Here is a 17284-nt window from a genome sequence, read left to right as displayed (position 1 = left end):
AGTGAGGGGGAACTCTCAACTAAGAGAATGAGAAACTTCCTCTCCATTGAAAATATACTTTTGCTTCTGTAGAAAGTACCAGGAATTCTGGAAAAGCAAACTTAATACTGGATTATGGCTAATTAACAAGGCTGTAATAATCAGAAAATTCTATGCATTGTTTTAATAATAAGCATAAATTAAGCTATGTGAACTGAAGTTGTTTTCAAATGAATATTAAAAAAACCCCTGAATTCGAATTACATGCCAATATTGCTATGAAATTAATGTTAAATACACATTTCCAAATAAAGAATACAGTCATACATTTCACATTTAATTTAAAATATGGAAGACAAATCCTAACTTGAGACACTCTATTCATACAAAATTTATTAACAGCTAGAAATTGTAGAAAAGAGAGAATTAGTCTAACTTCACAAGAAGAAAAGGTCACAGGAGCATATTCCTGTGCTGAAAATTATAACAGGTCAAATATCTGAAGTGGTAAAACAAAAGCCCTGAAACAGAACTGAATGTTATCGTCATATAAATATAAACCAGTAAGCACATCAAGTTTATTGTCTGAAATGCAAGAAAATACATTATAAAGAAGTTAAAAGCTTCATGGAGTAGGTCCAGAAAATATTCAGGCAATTACCATCTGCCTCAATCCAAAACTCACTCCTATATATAGATGTTACTAAAATCTAAGATCTAAAAGGAATCACATACTAAGTTTGTCAGGCACCAAGAGCTGTGCTTTCACACATACCTAAAAGTGCCTAGGTTTGATAATGCTGAGGAGCTCACAGCTTGGTTCATGACCAAACCTATCAGGTTCTAGAAACAGGGATCTCTTTGCTCATCTTGTTTGTGAAACCCAATCTAGCAAATTATTTCAGTGCACGTGTAATGCACTGAAGACCAGACAGGACAAAGCATGACCATTTCAAAAAAGAAATACATATTATTGATTAACTTGATAGTGGCTACAAAAATTCATCTATCTGGAAACTCGGGTTCAGAGCATCCTCGCAGCGGAAAGTTCAAACCCATGCTACCTTCCTCTTTGGAAGCTTCCCTGCCTATCAGCTCACAACAGCTTGGACAGGGGTTTTTCTTCTTTCCTCCATTTTGAGGTTATGTCACTGTGTGGAATAAAATGCCAGCTGCACTGGGACAGAGAGAAAATGAGTTTTAACTGCATAACAACTTGTCTGGAAACTTGGGAAACAAAAGGAGATGGCATACTTTCACTCCTGGTCATTATTTCATAGGCACAAGCCAGCGATCAGAGGCCCTGGCACATGTTCTTGCATCTGCTCAGTTGCATTGTTCCACAAGTGTGCAGGGACTCCTCACAACATGCTGTTCAATAGAGTTCCCATACAGTAATCCCTGGAGCAGAGATGGGAGAAGGCTGAAGCATCAATAAAATGTACAACTTTTCCAGCCAAGTGGGCAATATAAGGGTTATTACAACTTAAGATTATTGTCAGAGAGGGTGTACTTAGTATCTATCAATCACTTTTCCTCACCACCTTTCGAAGTTCTGTTTTTCTCAAATAATTGCTCATTATTGAATTAAACACAATATTTTAAAGTGTCTGTATTACAGTTAAAACTGTGTTCTTTTTCCTTAGTCATTATAATTACTGGATATTTTACATGTAAATTAAATCTATGTATCACACTGTCTGAAAAAATTCCTCCTCTTTCCTTCACAAGGGTTTTCAATTTCTTAACAGCATTTCAAACCTATGTTGGTGGTGGTGATGAAATCTTGAGAGACATTAAGTTCCTTCAAGTTTTTATAAAAAGATAAGCAGCCAGATAGAGGAGAGGAGTCTTACAAAAGAAGAATTCCACAGAGGCAGAAGGTGCTTCAAAAGCTCATCTACAACAATACATCACAGAATACGCATGAACTAGAGACATTGTGTCCATTTCCACTGCAGGAAAAGTTTTTTCTAAACTAGATATTCCTCACATGCAACAAAAACCTGACCAACATTCAAATTCTTAGGAAGTTAAGATTCATAAACTCCAGACCTAAAACAGAGCTACTTGTTTTGCCAACATTACAATTATCAACATGTATTGAGACAGATTACAGACCAAACTGAGCTACATTTGCTAGCAGATCAACATCTGCACCAGTCTGTGTACTTAGTCCTTCTGCAGTTGCTAAAAAAATATTTACAGTATTCTCCATGCAAGCTTAACCCATGATTAAGAATGGACAATATCCTAAAAGTATTACTTTGCTAGACATACAGGTAAAGACAAGAAAAATGGTGAGATCAGAGCACCCCAAAAAATCTTTCCAGAAATTAGTGGTAATTTATCTCTGCCTGAAGACTTAAAATTAAGTTCTATGGTCTATGTTAGGCAAAAGTCAAGCTAGATTATCACAATGGTGACTTCTGTGATCAAAAAAAAGTGGACTCACACAAAAAAAAAAAAAAAGAAAATTTCAAAGGTTAGGGAGCTCTGCAAAAGCTAAATTACCCAGATTGGGTTTTTTTCAAATAGTTTTTCCTTCACAAGATTTTTTTCTGAAATAAAACAGCATTATTGCACACCAAATACTATATTTTTGAGTGCTTCCTTGAGCAAAGTCAGTTGATGCAACATCAATTCTCTGAGTAGTGTTAGCCCACTGTCTAGCTTCAGCCATATTGGTAAAATGTTGCAAGTCTTAAGAATTGTAAATTCTTTTAATTTTCTCCTTCCAAATTAGTGGTTTGATAAGGGAAAAAAAAAAAAACGAGAGCCAAATAATTTTCTCTTCTGCCTAAGGGCAAAAGGCTGACTGAAGAACTCAGCCATCACCTGTCCCACATGGCTATACCCTGCTGCTTGCTGTCTCTTACAGACAGTGCAAAAACAGCACAGGAAGCATTATGGATTGGAGAGATGAAAAAAATACAAAGCAAAACCAAAAACAACAACAACAAAAAAAGAAAACAAAAACAAAAAAACAAACAAACAAACAAAAAGAAAAAAACACAAAAGAAACCCACAAAAATAAGAAAACAAAAAAACCTCATGGCAGTTGGTTGGTAGAGATGTTGGATGCAAAACTGTAGAGATGTTTTTTCACTTGTGTTATTTATTTCTTATAAACTTGTTATTTAAATCCATGGTTGGCTTTATGGGTGCGAATATCCTCTATAGTTATGTTTCACCCGAGGAATCAGAATTCCTTCATGCAGATTTTATGGTTAAGCTTAAGATCCAGAATAACAATTCTACTGTATTAATACCTTATTAGCGATTTGCTCAGTATAGAAATCAGATTAATGCATGTCTCAAACACTAACATGTTAGATAACATGGCAATGCAATGAGTCACAGACTAACCAAGCACAATTTCCAAAACATTTCACATGATTCTAGTAAGGTCTTTTTTTACACTTTTGCTTTGTAGACTGTAAAAGAAAAAAAGTCACAGCTAAAATTTTTAGGCAACTTCACCACCTTTACAGGAGAGATGATATGCTTGTTCTCTAATGCTTATTTAAAAATAATGTATGAAACAATTACATGATTTTATATTCTCTCAAGATGCAAATGTTTCTTTAGAAGACTATGGATTATTCAGAAGAAACATCAAGGAATATGGGTGATTTAAGAAAAAAATCCCACCATATGCTCTTGGCAGGAGCAAAAGGGAAGCTCTTTATGTTTCTTCTCTAACAATAAATTGTAATGCCCCAGGGGACCAGAGATCTTTGAAAGTTCAAGTTTTATAGCAGTTGGGAACAGAGTGCATTGATTCTACTTAGCTCTTGCCAATGTTAACGACTGTTACTGTGATCAAAGTCTAACTTTGTGCATTCCAAGCAAGATTATAGTTCTCCAAGCACATGAAACAAGTTTACAGACTACAGTTTGCAGTTATGTTTTGAGTTAAAGAAGAAACCAAGCTGTGGTAGTGTTTTTAGAAACTGTCAACTTCAATCCATGTTAAAAATATTCCTGATCATACTCATGAACAAAAAGTGTATCTAAGTAAACACACTGATGTATGCCAGTATTTCAGCTTTTTGTGAACATCTGAGATGCACTTATTTGTGACTTTTGACGCTCTCAGTATAAACGCCAGTTTTGATTTTCAAAGGCTGATTTTTTACCAATATTTTTGATAAAGGTCTAATGAGGTGCAAGAATGTTGTTTCCATTTGAAGTAGCAGCTCAGATGCTACACCTCAGTCCATTCAATTCTGAGCCTCATTTCACTCAACATACAGTTCTAGTAACCAAAGCTGTCAGTTGGGAAATAGATGTACAAAGGGTACTAAAATAACCCAAACAAAGGCAGTGTTTTCTGTGCCCTCCCTTAATAATTGATGCATTTTATTCTGCAGTTCTGTTTTTGTCTTTCTTCCTCTTCTTAACAACTAATCTTAAACACTGTAGGTTAAACTTTGTTTAGATGAACATTCTCATCAGTCTCTAAGGAAGAGGAAAGAAAATACATGAATGTAAAAGCTCTTAATTTTCTCCTAAGATTTTAGGTCATGAACAAAATCAAAAGCTCTTATTACTTTCTAGCCAATATCCAACACAGGTACTTTCTAACCAATATCTAGCATAGGTATTTCAAGTGGCCATATCACTCGTGCTTTTTTGCTTGATTGAAACATAATTTTGAGCCATGCTGTAGTAATACTTAGAGAAGTGAACTTTCCCAAACACCACACATCACATTTTGCTAAGCAGTAATGCACAGATGTTGCTAAAAGTCCCCTGCCCAAAATAACTTTTACCTCCATCACAGAAGTGGTTCCATATGCCAAAAGTACCACGCAACATAATAAAAAGTTCACTTTATCACTTGTACTTTACATGAAAAAGTGATATGGAAAGCCATTGCCAGCAGTTAATGACACCTTGATGTTGCACAAACAGCTTGCCAATCTTAACAGCACAATTTTTTGAGTATTTGCTGTTCACAAAAGCTGATCTAAGTCTAGCCAGTTAAACTTCCTCCCCTCTGCTCAGGAGTGTGCCTGTAACCCCTCTGTGCCAGTATTAGCTTCTACAAGGCTACAGGATCAGCTGTTCCAGGGAACTGTTTGGGAAGCCCGTGAAGATACTGTAGGAAACCTGCCAAACCAGAATGATTTTAACAGAGATACACAGAGCTGGCTAAAACTTCAGATACTATTACCAAAAGAGTATTGAAGAGGAGTTAAGCATGTCAAAGCCTTGAGAAATGCAGATACTGAACACAAATTATTCTCTGGATCTAATTCCTTGCCTAAAGGCCAATTAATCTTTTGAAAAGATTTCTGCAGCATAGCTTGAAATATTCCTTACTATAGAATTGAGCTGTAATGAAGCAGTTGAAAAAGTACTGGATATAGATGCCGGTAATATGAGAGCAGAACAAAAGTATAATCTACTTACATTATTATATTCACATATTAAAAAGGTCATTTTTTTCAAGAATCAATACAGATAATATTTTATACCTGGAATAACTTCCCTGAAGCATGTGATTGTTTAATTGAACTAAACAATTTTTACTGGCTTATCTCTATACAGGATGTGCCTTTGCATTTTCCTCCTCTCCTATTCTCCCAGGCAACTATATAGTACCTTTATATTATTAATGCAAATGAGGGGGTAGGATACAAAATAAGTTTCTTCCCCAATTCCAATTTCAAAATTTATTTACTCTGCTACAGACTGTAGACCTGTACGTCTCTCTCATTTAATAACAATTTTCCTTTTCTCAAAAAATGTTCCCTTTACATTTTCTGATCTGTTACTTGCAAATAGTTACTACAATTGTTTTGAAAGTAAGGAATGCAAGATAGCAATGCCAAAAAATAGGTAGATATTAACCTAATCCTGATCACTGCTATAAATTAGTACTTTTACTCCCTCAAATATTGCCATAACTTAGTTATTATTGATCACTGTTGATTAGACTGCTAATGCAGATCCACAAACTGTCATTTTAATATTTTTGAAGGGTTGTAGTTTTTCAAATGGAGAGGGTGGGTTTTTTTTGGGGGGGGGGTTGGCAAGAGGATATCAGAAATATTAAGGTGTGTGGCAGTACAAGGTTTCAAAGCTTATTAACTGCTCAAGAAGGCATCAGAAGAACAAGAAGGGAAAAAAACCCAAATGCAAAACAAAAGGGAAAACTCAAAGACAGCTCAACACAAAGAAATAAAATAAGGATCAGCTTAAAAGTGTGTACAGTTCTGCAAAGAAACAGGTTCTATTTTCCACATCTTAAGACATTCTAGATATTATAAATAGAAGTGTATGCGCGGCAGAAGACTCATGGAAGAATAAAGAGGATCTTGAGTATCTGGCACCTATTCTACTCCCAACAATATCTTCAGTTTAGGACCTGTCACATAGAGAAGAGTACACTGGATCTATGAAGCTCTAAGGTAAAGACCTAGATCCTTTGTTTCTGGCAGCTTTTGATATGGAATACCTGTCATTTGAGAAGGTGTAAGCTTCATTATCATAAACTTCAACAGAATTACTGTTATAGGAACCTTACATTAATTGCCTCAATATGGTACTTGAACATGAGATCAGAATCAAACCACCCTTGAAGCCAAGAAGACACTTCTCCTGTGGAACCATTCCCAGATCTTACTGCTTGCTACCAAAGTAATTTTAAAAGACCTACATTTTTTACACAGAAGTATCCATTAAAAAGTACCCATAAGACTGGTTTAGCTATTTATTTGCTCTACTGTATTAATAAAGTGAGACATGGAGCCACACAATCCAGAAGGATTAACAGAACGTAGTCCAAAACCTGGTCTGAAGGATTAAGTGCAAATTTACAACCCTTTCAATTAGCACACTTGTAATTAATTATCAAAATTAAAACTGCTTAACAGTTCTTAAAAGTTTAATCTCCTTGAAAGAAAAAAAAATCTCTCATTTTTAAGAACAGTAGCTGGGTTTTTTCAAACTAAACAGCTATCAAACTTGGGAAGCCTGTTACAAGCACCCATCAAGGCAGAACATTCTATAGTTTTCATCTTCAATTCACTTGCTTAGCAGTTCATCCTCATGTTCACTCAAATAAGTCCCACAGTAATGATACATCCCAAAAGCAAACTGATCACTGTAAATTCCAGCAGTCACCATCTAGAAGCCCACTACAAGTAATATCTTGCCAAGTGTGAGTTTTTTCCCCTGAGAAGAACTTTTTAAAGCATACGAAACTTAGGAGGAAAAAAAAACCCAAAAAACTCATTACAGATTATACTAAAACAGAAACAAACCCTACCCACCAGACAAGATGACAGAATACAAAGATACTAGGAATACAGCACTGCTTTATGCTATTACTTCTGATTTTTATTTCTAGTTAGACTTGCTTTGAGGTTTGAAATACTTATGTACATGAAAAAGAAAAAAAAAAGAAGCAGAAAATGGCATCAGTATATTGTAAAATCTAAGTAGTCACTGAGATTATAAAAAAAGTCTGTGAAGACATAGCAAGAGTGTCAAGGGCAATCAACAAATAAAGACTGAATCCTCAAATATATGGAACATCAGAACCCAGGGAAAAAAGAAACAAACCCACCAAACAGTATTAACAGAAGAGAACCTGTCTGCACTCTGCTATTTTTAAACCTTCTGCAAAAATTTAACATTATCTCGATGGTATGATGGTATGTTTTTCATGGTGGAAGGAAACGTCCTTCCTCAACAAATCAGTGGAATTGACTACTATCCATTCCACTTTTGGAAGTTATTCTGTCTACCACAGATGTTTTTAAGAAAGACTTTCTAAAAATGTGAGGGGACAGTAGTATGCAACACCTATCTAAGGGACAGAACTACCCACAGAGCAGGCTTTTCTCATGAAGAACACAAACCAAGTTAATCATCCTAAGAAAAAGTAGGCCTGCATGTTTTCTTAATCTTTAAATCTGTAAGAGACCTAGAAAGGACTTTCTGTTCACAAAGCACTTACTATCACACAGCAACTAAATAAGCCACTTTACTCAAAGGAAAGATTTCTATGCAACATGCCTTGGCTATTTGGACAGCTGGGCGGGTGCATGGAGGTCAAAAACCCCAGTCATAGGAAGAAAACCATGTTCTTTTCCTGTGCTCTTAAAGGAACTTTAAATGCTCAGGAAAGTAATCGTAACAAATAACAAAGATGCAGGAGAAATAGGATTCTCTTCTTTCTTTCCCAAAAGGTGCTAGAAATCCTCACCTTACCCCACAGGACAAGTCAACAACCTCCTATGACCTGTGTATGGTAACTTCAGCACCTGCAAGATCATGCTGTTTATCACTCCCTTCAACCACTACATGGAGAGTACACAGTGACATTTTAAATGTACCCATGGAAGGAAGAAGAGATGAACTCATTTCAACTCTCAGTTACACTTCTCAGTACATTCATATTTTGTTTCACTTAAAAAGAATTTCACTTTCAAGTAAAGCAAGTCCTCAGGTACCAGTGAATGGGGAGGCCTGCTGCCCTGTTTAACTACCATCTGGTAGGACAGGATTTCCAGGCAATTTGATGTTCCATTAACAAAACTTGTTTATTTCTCCCTCCTTGGTTGATGGATGAGAACCATTCTGAAAAAATGATCCTGGGAAATGTATTAAGTCTTTGTACTGTTTTAACTTTGGAAACAAAAAGACAGGAAAAAGTTAATTTGCCAGTCTAAGGAATATCCATATTGAATTACTTACAGTTAGAGTTATACAAAATGGAATAATAAATAATTGGCAAGGAAACTAGCTATTCAATATCTGTGTTTAGGTATAGTTGCTAAGACAATCTTGTAATTTTTTATTATGAAAAGAAGTCTTCGTCTTTCCATGCAATTATTAATCTTTTGTATTGTGGCTATCTTGATCAGGAAACAAATTAATTAGTGGAAGTTCAAGAAGTTAACTGTCCCTTATTAGGAGATTCCATCATCACTTAAGTGCTTCCTGAATCTTCATGAGGACTCTGGAAACACACAGTCCTTGCATTTTTTTTCCCAATTATTCCATAATATCTGCCAAAAGAATGCAGAAACAGATCGTTCCCTACACGAACCTCATCACGAACTGTATATCAAAATAACTACAGAAGTTTCTCTCTCACAAGGATCTTAGGAAGAGATTCAGTCTTCAGCAATTTGTTGGAATAATTGCTCTTTCTAAGCTGGCCAAGAATATCTAGAAATGGACTTGTCTGAGAAAAAAAAAAAAAGCCAGACCAGATCTTTTTTACTCTCTTACTTTCAAAAAACACAATTTTCTTCTGATGCTTCTTCTTGAAATATAGAACCTTAACTAATTCAGGGAACGAGATAAGAAGAGAGAGTGGAGTGTTTTTTTAAAGAAAATACAACAAAGGAAGTTGAGTATCTATAACAGAAATAGTTAAACCAATTCTCATCACTTCCTTTTCTAGACAGGGCAAGGGGGAGCAGAAAGGACTGCTTTGCTTTCTCCTACATTGTATAGAAGACACTGCACAGAAAAAAAGAAAACATCACTTACTGCACTTAAAAGAAGACAGAATGGATGGATGAGTCACTGGAGTCACAGCCAAACATAGAAGTGTTTCTCTTTTTGTCAAACGAAGCAGTCTAGCAATAAACCCCCCTTTTTTTTTTTTTTTTTTTGGAACAGATACTGAAATCTGAACCGGAAAGATGAAAAACTGACTTAGTATGCCTGAAGCAGAAAAATGTTGAATGTTCAAGTTTATGATTATTTCAGGGTTTTTTTTGGTCAGCTTTCAGGTTGTTTTTTCCATATCACACAATCTGTTGGGGCATAAATGCTGATAAATGCATATATGAGTAAGAATTTATCTGATTTTGTATTGTATACAAACAGCTCACACACAACTGCAAACCAACTATTGAATATTTCTTTTCCTGAATTATAACTCTTCAAACTTTCATGAAACATTCATTACACTTGTATGGTTACTATGAATCTTACAGTCTTACCTACAAATGTGCAACATTGAAACCTCCAGTTTCTGTTACTGTCTGTTTTACTCCAAAATGAAGCTTAGAAACATTTTTCATAGTTACCTATGAACTAAAAAATCTAATGCAAACAACCCCCACCATCAAAACCCACAAACAAACAAACAAACAAACAAAAAGCCCCAAGCTTCAAGTTTGATTTCCCCCACAACAACGCAAATTAATTTTGGACTAATGACACAATACTGAAAACCAAGCAATAATCTCAATTTCACCGTAAATCTTTAATATACAATTGCTTTCATGTCAAAGTAGATATAAACAAACACTTTTTAAAAAATTGATACCTCAGTCTGACCTTCATGGGCACTGGATTCATGAGTGACACGAATAGCCTAAAATCAAAATATATTTCAATCAGACTTTAAATGAGAGACTTTCATTGTTGTAAGAACCATTTTTGCACTTCACTTTATCAATTGCATGGATGTAACTATCTTTGTTCAGTGCTTCTAATAAAAATAAAGACAATAAACAAATAATCTTTACCTCCAAGGATCTCAGAAGACCACTATTTCAGTTTCATAACAATAATTCAGGTCATATATCTGAGAGTTTGTAATGGCACTTTTGCACACAGAAAACACTACAAGCATTTTTTTATCTATCATTTTGAGCAGAAAAATAATTTATATAGAAGCTCTGATCAGTCATTTTATGTCCAACATTCCCATAGATGTCATAAATCCCCACTGTTTCTGTTTGTTACTACTTCCTTTAGCCAGATGTTAACACTCATATTCCTGAGGCCTTCACAACATCCTAAAAGCGAACTCTGACTTAAAAATCATCAAGGTTTTCATTTTGAGAGAGAACCATCATTACCATCAGGAGCAACAGCACTGTTCTTCATCCACCACTGGCCAGATGTTTCTGCCATATCCTTTCAAACAGTACTAATGATGTGGCTAACCACATTATCAGCTAGCTCATCTCATGGTTTAGGATGGTAGGGGAAGCAGATCATATTTCACCCAAATCAGCTCTTTGTGTGCTTCAACTGTTAAAGGCATGGAGTTATGACTAGAAGGCACAAATTAAAAGAGGCAGCAAAAGGCTATTCCTTACAGCAACAACCCCAGTTCATCTTAAATTGCCATTAAACTACATACTGAACCCACAAAAAAAAAAAAAGAATATGCACACATTTCTCATGCATTTCAAAGCAATTTTAAACTAAGCCAGGGAATTAATGTGGATGAGAACATTGATAAAATCCATTCAAATCCATTCTGCTGACTGAGCTATGGGCAGGCAGGAATACTCTAAAATACCAAAGCAGAGTTTCCTTTGTAGTAACTGTTTGACCACAAGCTTACTGTAAAATCAAAATTTGTTTAGGTGCTTCACTCAGTCAATCCCCAAGACAGTACCAGCTCCTGCAAGTAATTATTACACCATTTTAAACAAAAGTAAAAGCTTGATACTAACTTCATAAGTTTCTAGGTATTTGGCCCTTTCTTCAGGAGTCATAGATAATGAATCTTCTAGGAACTTTTTCAGTGAAGAATTAGTTTCTTTAAAAAAAAATTAAAAATACATAATTAGTGTAATGTTTATATTGCAACTTCGTTCACAGCTTACAGAATCCAACAAAAGATCTGAAGATAGAATTGCACTGTATTTTTAAGACACAGAAGGCTGACTGCAAGGCTAACTGCTGAACTTTGCAATGTTTCAAGTGCTTTACTTTATAAATTAGTATAAAATATTAATTTTTGTAATTAGAGGTAAAAATGCACTCCTTTTGCCTTTATGAATGGTTATATTAAAAGAAAATAGTGCAAAACATACCCTTCCCTCCATGGCTTCCCACAGTTGAGGAAAGAAAAGGAAAAGCCAACAAAAAACAAACCAAAAATATCTTACCAAAGTTCATTTTATCTCTGTTGTTTGCAATAGCATGAATTAGCCCAATTGTTCCACAAGCATTGTTAATGGTCTGCTTCATGAAATACACTGATGATTTGACATCTTGTCCCTTAGCTTTTATCCTTTCTTCTTCTTCTGTTCTGAAGGTTTCATACTAGAAGGAAAGTAAAAGACATTTCATAAATATTACAAATTATTCAAGACAAAACAATTTATAAACCACAACAGCTAATTAATATTGCCACTTGAAATGTTTAACACGTGGTCCAACAGGTTCATGAACACTTACCTGAACTGCTCTATAATGTTTCTCAACCCAGTGCCTTCACACTTGAAACGTTGTTTTGAATGTGTGTTATCTAACATAACTTCAAAAAAAAGTATTTCCTTGATCTGAGCACATGTCACCAACTCTCTTCAATGCAACTAAAGGATTTTTAAGGACAGAGGTGTCAAAGTGCTATCAAGAAAACCATAATACTTCAGGGGATTAATCATCATGAAACATTCTTTAAAAATTCAACCGTTACATTTAATTCTTCCCAGGAGTATAAAATAAAGTCTATATAACACCCAAAGCCTCAAAACAGGCCCTTCTAAAGCAATGATCAAAAAGCAAAGTTTTATTGTCTTTATTTTCTTTCGTTATTTTCTTTTTGTAGCAAAAAGAGAATTTGCTCTGACTGAACAATCTAAAGTACTTGCTTTAAAAAGATCATATTTAACTAAAATCTGTTATACTGCACAATAGTGTGTTGGTTTTGTGGTTTTTTTTGTTGCTGGCTGTGATTTGCTGGTTCTTTTGCAGGGGTGTTGTTATGGTTTTTTTGACTGGATTTGTTTGAGGTTTTTTGTTTATTTTCTTTCTTTAAATTCTAATTTCAAACAGAAAAAGAAAGAAATAAATCTGCAGATGTTCAAGACAATGCTTCTTCATTTGCCTCTTTTACTAGGTACTTTTGCAGACAAAAAAATAATTCCAAAGTAGATGGGCTTTTTATACAAGTATGATGAAAGTGAAGTATAAATGCAGAATATTATCAAGGAACTCTTCCTGCAAATTTCCCTTGGGCTCTCTGTACTGTCAGTGACAAACAAAACCAAAAATCATTTCCAGCATCATATTCCACATTTGCAGGTTGTCTTAATGTTCTGAATAGGCTAAGTAATAGCAAGAGCATTATAAACCATTTTAATTTAGTTTAACTACAAGCTAACAAAAAATAGCCTTAAATGAGACAAAAAAAATTTCAGAGCTTAACTGGACAAAACATTCAGACTAGAGAGGTGAACAATAGAACTGCCATTCATTCCGTCCCAACTAAAATAAAATCCACAGCAAAAATAAATATATAAATGCTGATAGTACCAGAAATGCAATTTTGAGCAAGGGTTAGACCAGATCACCTCAAGAGGTTCCTCCTAACCTAAGCTATAGCCCATAATTTATATTCATATATTCATTTATAGCCCATAATTTTCATTCATATTCATTCATTAGGCCCAAAATAGCCAACACCCACAATATTCACTTTGTCTATAACCTACTATGTAGACTAAGAAAGCCACTGACCTTTAAAGAGGACAATCCTAAAATTATCTATATGCTAACAAGAGTAGCTTGCCCTGAAAAACAAGTTCAAGGAAACTGATATACAGGAAACACAAAACAACTGAACTTCCAGACAGAAGAACAGACAGACATGTGAGAAAATAGTACAAATTATTCAAGGTTTACAAAGGTAGCAAAACTAAGAGGTACTTTCATAGATGTAGACACAGCCAAGAAACAAATAAATCATAAACTAAATAAAAGTGCAATTTTGCAGGCCATTTTGAAAAGGAGGCTGAGAAGGGAAAAACTACTTTAGAAATACAAAATAATGCTCAAGGATAATGAGAGTTCACACTGACCTACAAAATCTTCAGAACATTGGGACCTCCCATGAAACATTTATCCTTCACACAGCCAGGCTAAATAGTTGATAGAAACACTTGTGTCCCTTGTGTTTCAGAAGGATTAACATACTCAACACTTGACTGGTTCTCAGATTTGATTCATGCAACAGAGCATACGTTGTTTCTCTGGTTTTGTTTGTTATATGTTTCCTTAGGATGAAATCAGATACACCTTCTGGAACAAGAGGAAGGTTGTTCTTTCCCATGGGATAATGCTCCCATAGCATGATCCAAAAAAGGGTTTGCACAAGCAGGGAGTCAAAAGGAAAGTGACAGTAATGAAAGGAGCTCAGACCTGTAGCTGAAACAGCCAGACAGAAATGACAGCACACAGAACATGCCTCCAAGGTGACAGAAAGGACATTTCCTGAAGACAGGTGAGTTGAAAGTTTGATTAAACTCAAAATTGTCAAGATGGCTGAAATCAAGCTTGAAAAGTACTGCCTGCATAGCTGTTTTGGAGAAACTGAGAACGCAGAGATTTACAGGATATAATGTGTAGGAAGACTGACCTATCACTCCTCTTTGTAGCAGAAGTTAAACTTCAATAGGTCAGTGATTTGTCCTTACATGCTACATATTCTTTTTGAGAGACACCTTAAAAGAATGAATTGTGGACAGATTAATTTCAACCTTTTTGACTGACCTTATCACAATCATGTAATACTGTTATAAATTGAAAGATCAATATGAACCACACTAGGTAAAAGCATGTGATGATACATAATAAGCACACTGAAGGTTTAACCAAAGCAAACTCTTCAAAGTCCAACATAGTGAAAGACAGGGAAATTGTCTTTCATCAATAATATGTCCCATCTGTCCAAGAAGTAAAAGCCATATCAATACTGATGACTGAACTGAAAGTGGATTGAAATGGATTGAATTTGAAGAACTGTCAGTGTAACAGGACAAAGATTCAAAAAGGAGTTGCATACCGTCCTACACTCTATTTCTTATTTTCCTTATGTTATTGGAGCTTTCTGCTAAAATTAGCAAATTGAGCCATTTCACAGTGCTTATTATAAAAAAACCCCTTAAACTGCCTGTAATAGAAAAGTGTGAGGCATATTCCTCTGTGCTTCTACATTAGCTTGCCCCATTATGATTTGAAAAGAAATCAGAAATATACATGCAAGGTTATCAAAACAAGGTTCTGAAAGAAGCATTTTCTTCTGTTATTTTTAATGAAGAAGTCTCTTGAATAAAGCTTGAGTCTCATCTTGATTCTAATATGACACCAAAGTACAAGGTTCAAACTTTCATTCCCATTTAACTTATGGCAAAAGCAATTAACTGATTATTAAATAAACATTTACCTTTTCTGTTATTGGAAAGAGAAGTAGTACTGCACATACAGGTCTTGGCACCATGCTAAGCAGTTCCGGTTCCATACCATAAACATCTACAAATTGCCAGTCAGGATGTATACCCAACTGTTTCAGGAACTGGAAAAGAGAAAAAAAAAAAAAGAAAAAAGAAGCATAATATTAAACAGGTACACTCAGACATCTATCTTTTCAGAGTATCCACAATGTGAAATACATTAAAACAGCTCATGCTTTCTAAAATTTAAAGAGAATAAGAGATACAAGTTTTAGTAAATAAGGCTGAATAAATCACACACAAACACACACAAAATCCCCATGTTTTATGCATTTAAATAGTCTTTTTGGAAGGGAAGTGGAAACACTCTCAGCACTATTTACTGAAGCATTAAAGCATTTCGACCATTTAAAAACTGTTCTGTCACAAAACAGAAGAGCACTGATTATTCACATTAACTAGAAATCATCAGAGCCATCAGTCAGAGCACATATGAACAAACTTAAGGTATTATTTGACTCCATGGCTTCAGAATACCTGGCACAAGTGGTCATATTGGAGCTCCTACAAGCAAAAAGATGTTAGAAGCAAAACCACACAAGATACACATTTTAGTAGGTGTACCTTTTACATGAAAAATCCCTTCAAACTATGATGGACTAATATATTTTGAAGATTGGGTGTTCATTTTTTAACTGGATATTCTTCTTGTACTTGAGTAAACTAGGCATCACAACAACAGTTGCAGAATTAATAACTACAGAGATGATCTGAGACAATTTGAAATCTTTTCATTGTCAGTCTGGAAGAAGCTAACTGAATCCAGGAACTGCCGTTACTACACACACACAGTGGCCATAGACAATTCCATGAAAAATCTAATTTTACACTGTGGCACATACAGATCTTTGAATGAACATGGGGAAAAGGGGCAGTGTTAAGTATTTAGTAACTGATGAAACAAGAGACAGTGTGTTTTGAAACTCTATTCTAACTTTCTAAAATGTGAAGATAATTACCACTTTGTGAATAGCAAAAAAGAAAAAAAGAAATTTCAAAAGAGAAGGGACTACATGTATGGATGCATTAGAATATTAATTGTACTTGTAGTACTTCTCTTATTAAGCCAGCAATTAATCTATCATTTTTATTGCAGGAAAAGTAACACAACTGAAAAAATTCCATTTTCTACTCCAATATAATTTGATATTTTGCAATTAAATAAGGCTACAAAAGCTCAAAAATAAAAAAAAACAGCACTCACTTAGAAAAAGACCCCAGAAACCAAAAAAGACAATTATAAAGGATCCCATTAAGCTACTGGACAAATAAGTGATGTAGACTCTCTTGTCCTTTTGTACACCACTGAGGGGAAAAAAAAACACTAAGCAACCAATTAACAAAAATAAAGCCAACCCCTTTAAAGCCCAAGTCAACAAAATGTTAAGTAAACTCAAGAATGGTTTACTCAAACTCCTGAATTAAGAATTTAATGGAACTAAAACTCCATAGATACAGGGCACCTTTCATTACTCACATTACCATACCACCGAGAAACTTCAAAATCTGAGAAATTTTAACTTCCAGCAAACAATAAGAGTTTGCTGGAAAAATGTCACTGACATTTTTCTGATATGCACTACAGAGAACAGCAAGAGCATAGGCTTAGTATGACAAGCTGTGATTTTAACACACAACCAGACTAACAGCTCTACTGTAGAATCATAAACCAAAAATAAAATATTAAGGATAGACCCCAAATTGGCAAAGAAGATATCTTTCTGTGTGTCAAGAGGGTTTCATCTAGGCATGGGAAAAAAAAGAAAGAAATATCCTTCTGAAATTTATTATGTAGATTTTAAAAACTGTGCAGCATAAGTCCCTGTGTAAGAGAGAGTGATAGATGGGTCACAGATGAACAATAGATGGCAAGATGGGAGAAGTCATTTCTGTTTTAGGACAGCAAGAAGTTTAGTATGCATTTTAGTCAGCATCACTGTCTAAAAAGGTGAGAGCTCTACTGTTTTCCTTTCCAATTATTTAGGGATTATCAAAGGAATTTTACTCTACAAATACCTACCATAAAGAACAGTTAGAGTTCTTTGAGGGTTCACTCTTCTTCGGCTGTT

General features: G+C 34.9%; 1 protein-coding gene across 1 annotated transcript in view; it reads right to left on the bottom strand.

The window, feature by feature from the left end:
- UCHL3 (ubiquitin C-terminal hydrolase L3) overlaps positions 1–17284 on the bottom strand; it is a 40185-nt gene that overhangs the window by 14993 nt on the left and 7908 nt on the right. The window contains exons 3-6 of the mRNA XM_062514793.1: positions 15149–15277; positions 11868–12024; positions 11430–11515; positions 10286–10333 (exon numbers count right to left, since the gene is read on the bottom strand). Of these exons, the coding sequence (XP_062370777.1) occupies positions 10286–10333; positions 11430–11515; positions 11868–12024; positions 15149–15277 (420 nt within the window). The remainder of the gene's footprint in view (positions 1–10285; positions 10334–11429; positions 11516–11867; positions 12025–15148; positions 15278–17284) is intronic.

The sequence above is a fragment of the Cinclus cinclus genome, chromosome 2 (genome assembly GCF_963662255.1).
Source record: "Cinclus cinclus chromosome 2, bCinCin1.1, whole genome shotgun sequence".
Taxonomy (NCBI): Eukaryota; Metazoa; Chordata; class Aves; order Passeriformes; family Cinclidae; genus Cinclus; species Cinclus cinclus.
This window is presented reverse-complemented; position numbering and strand designations above follow the sequence as displayed.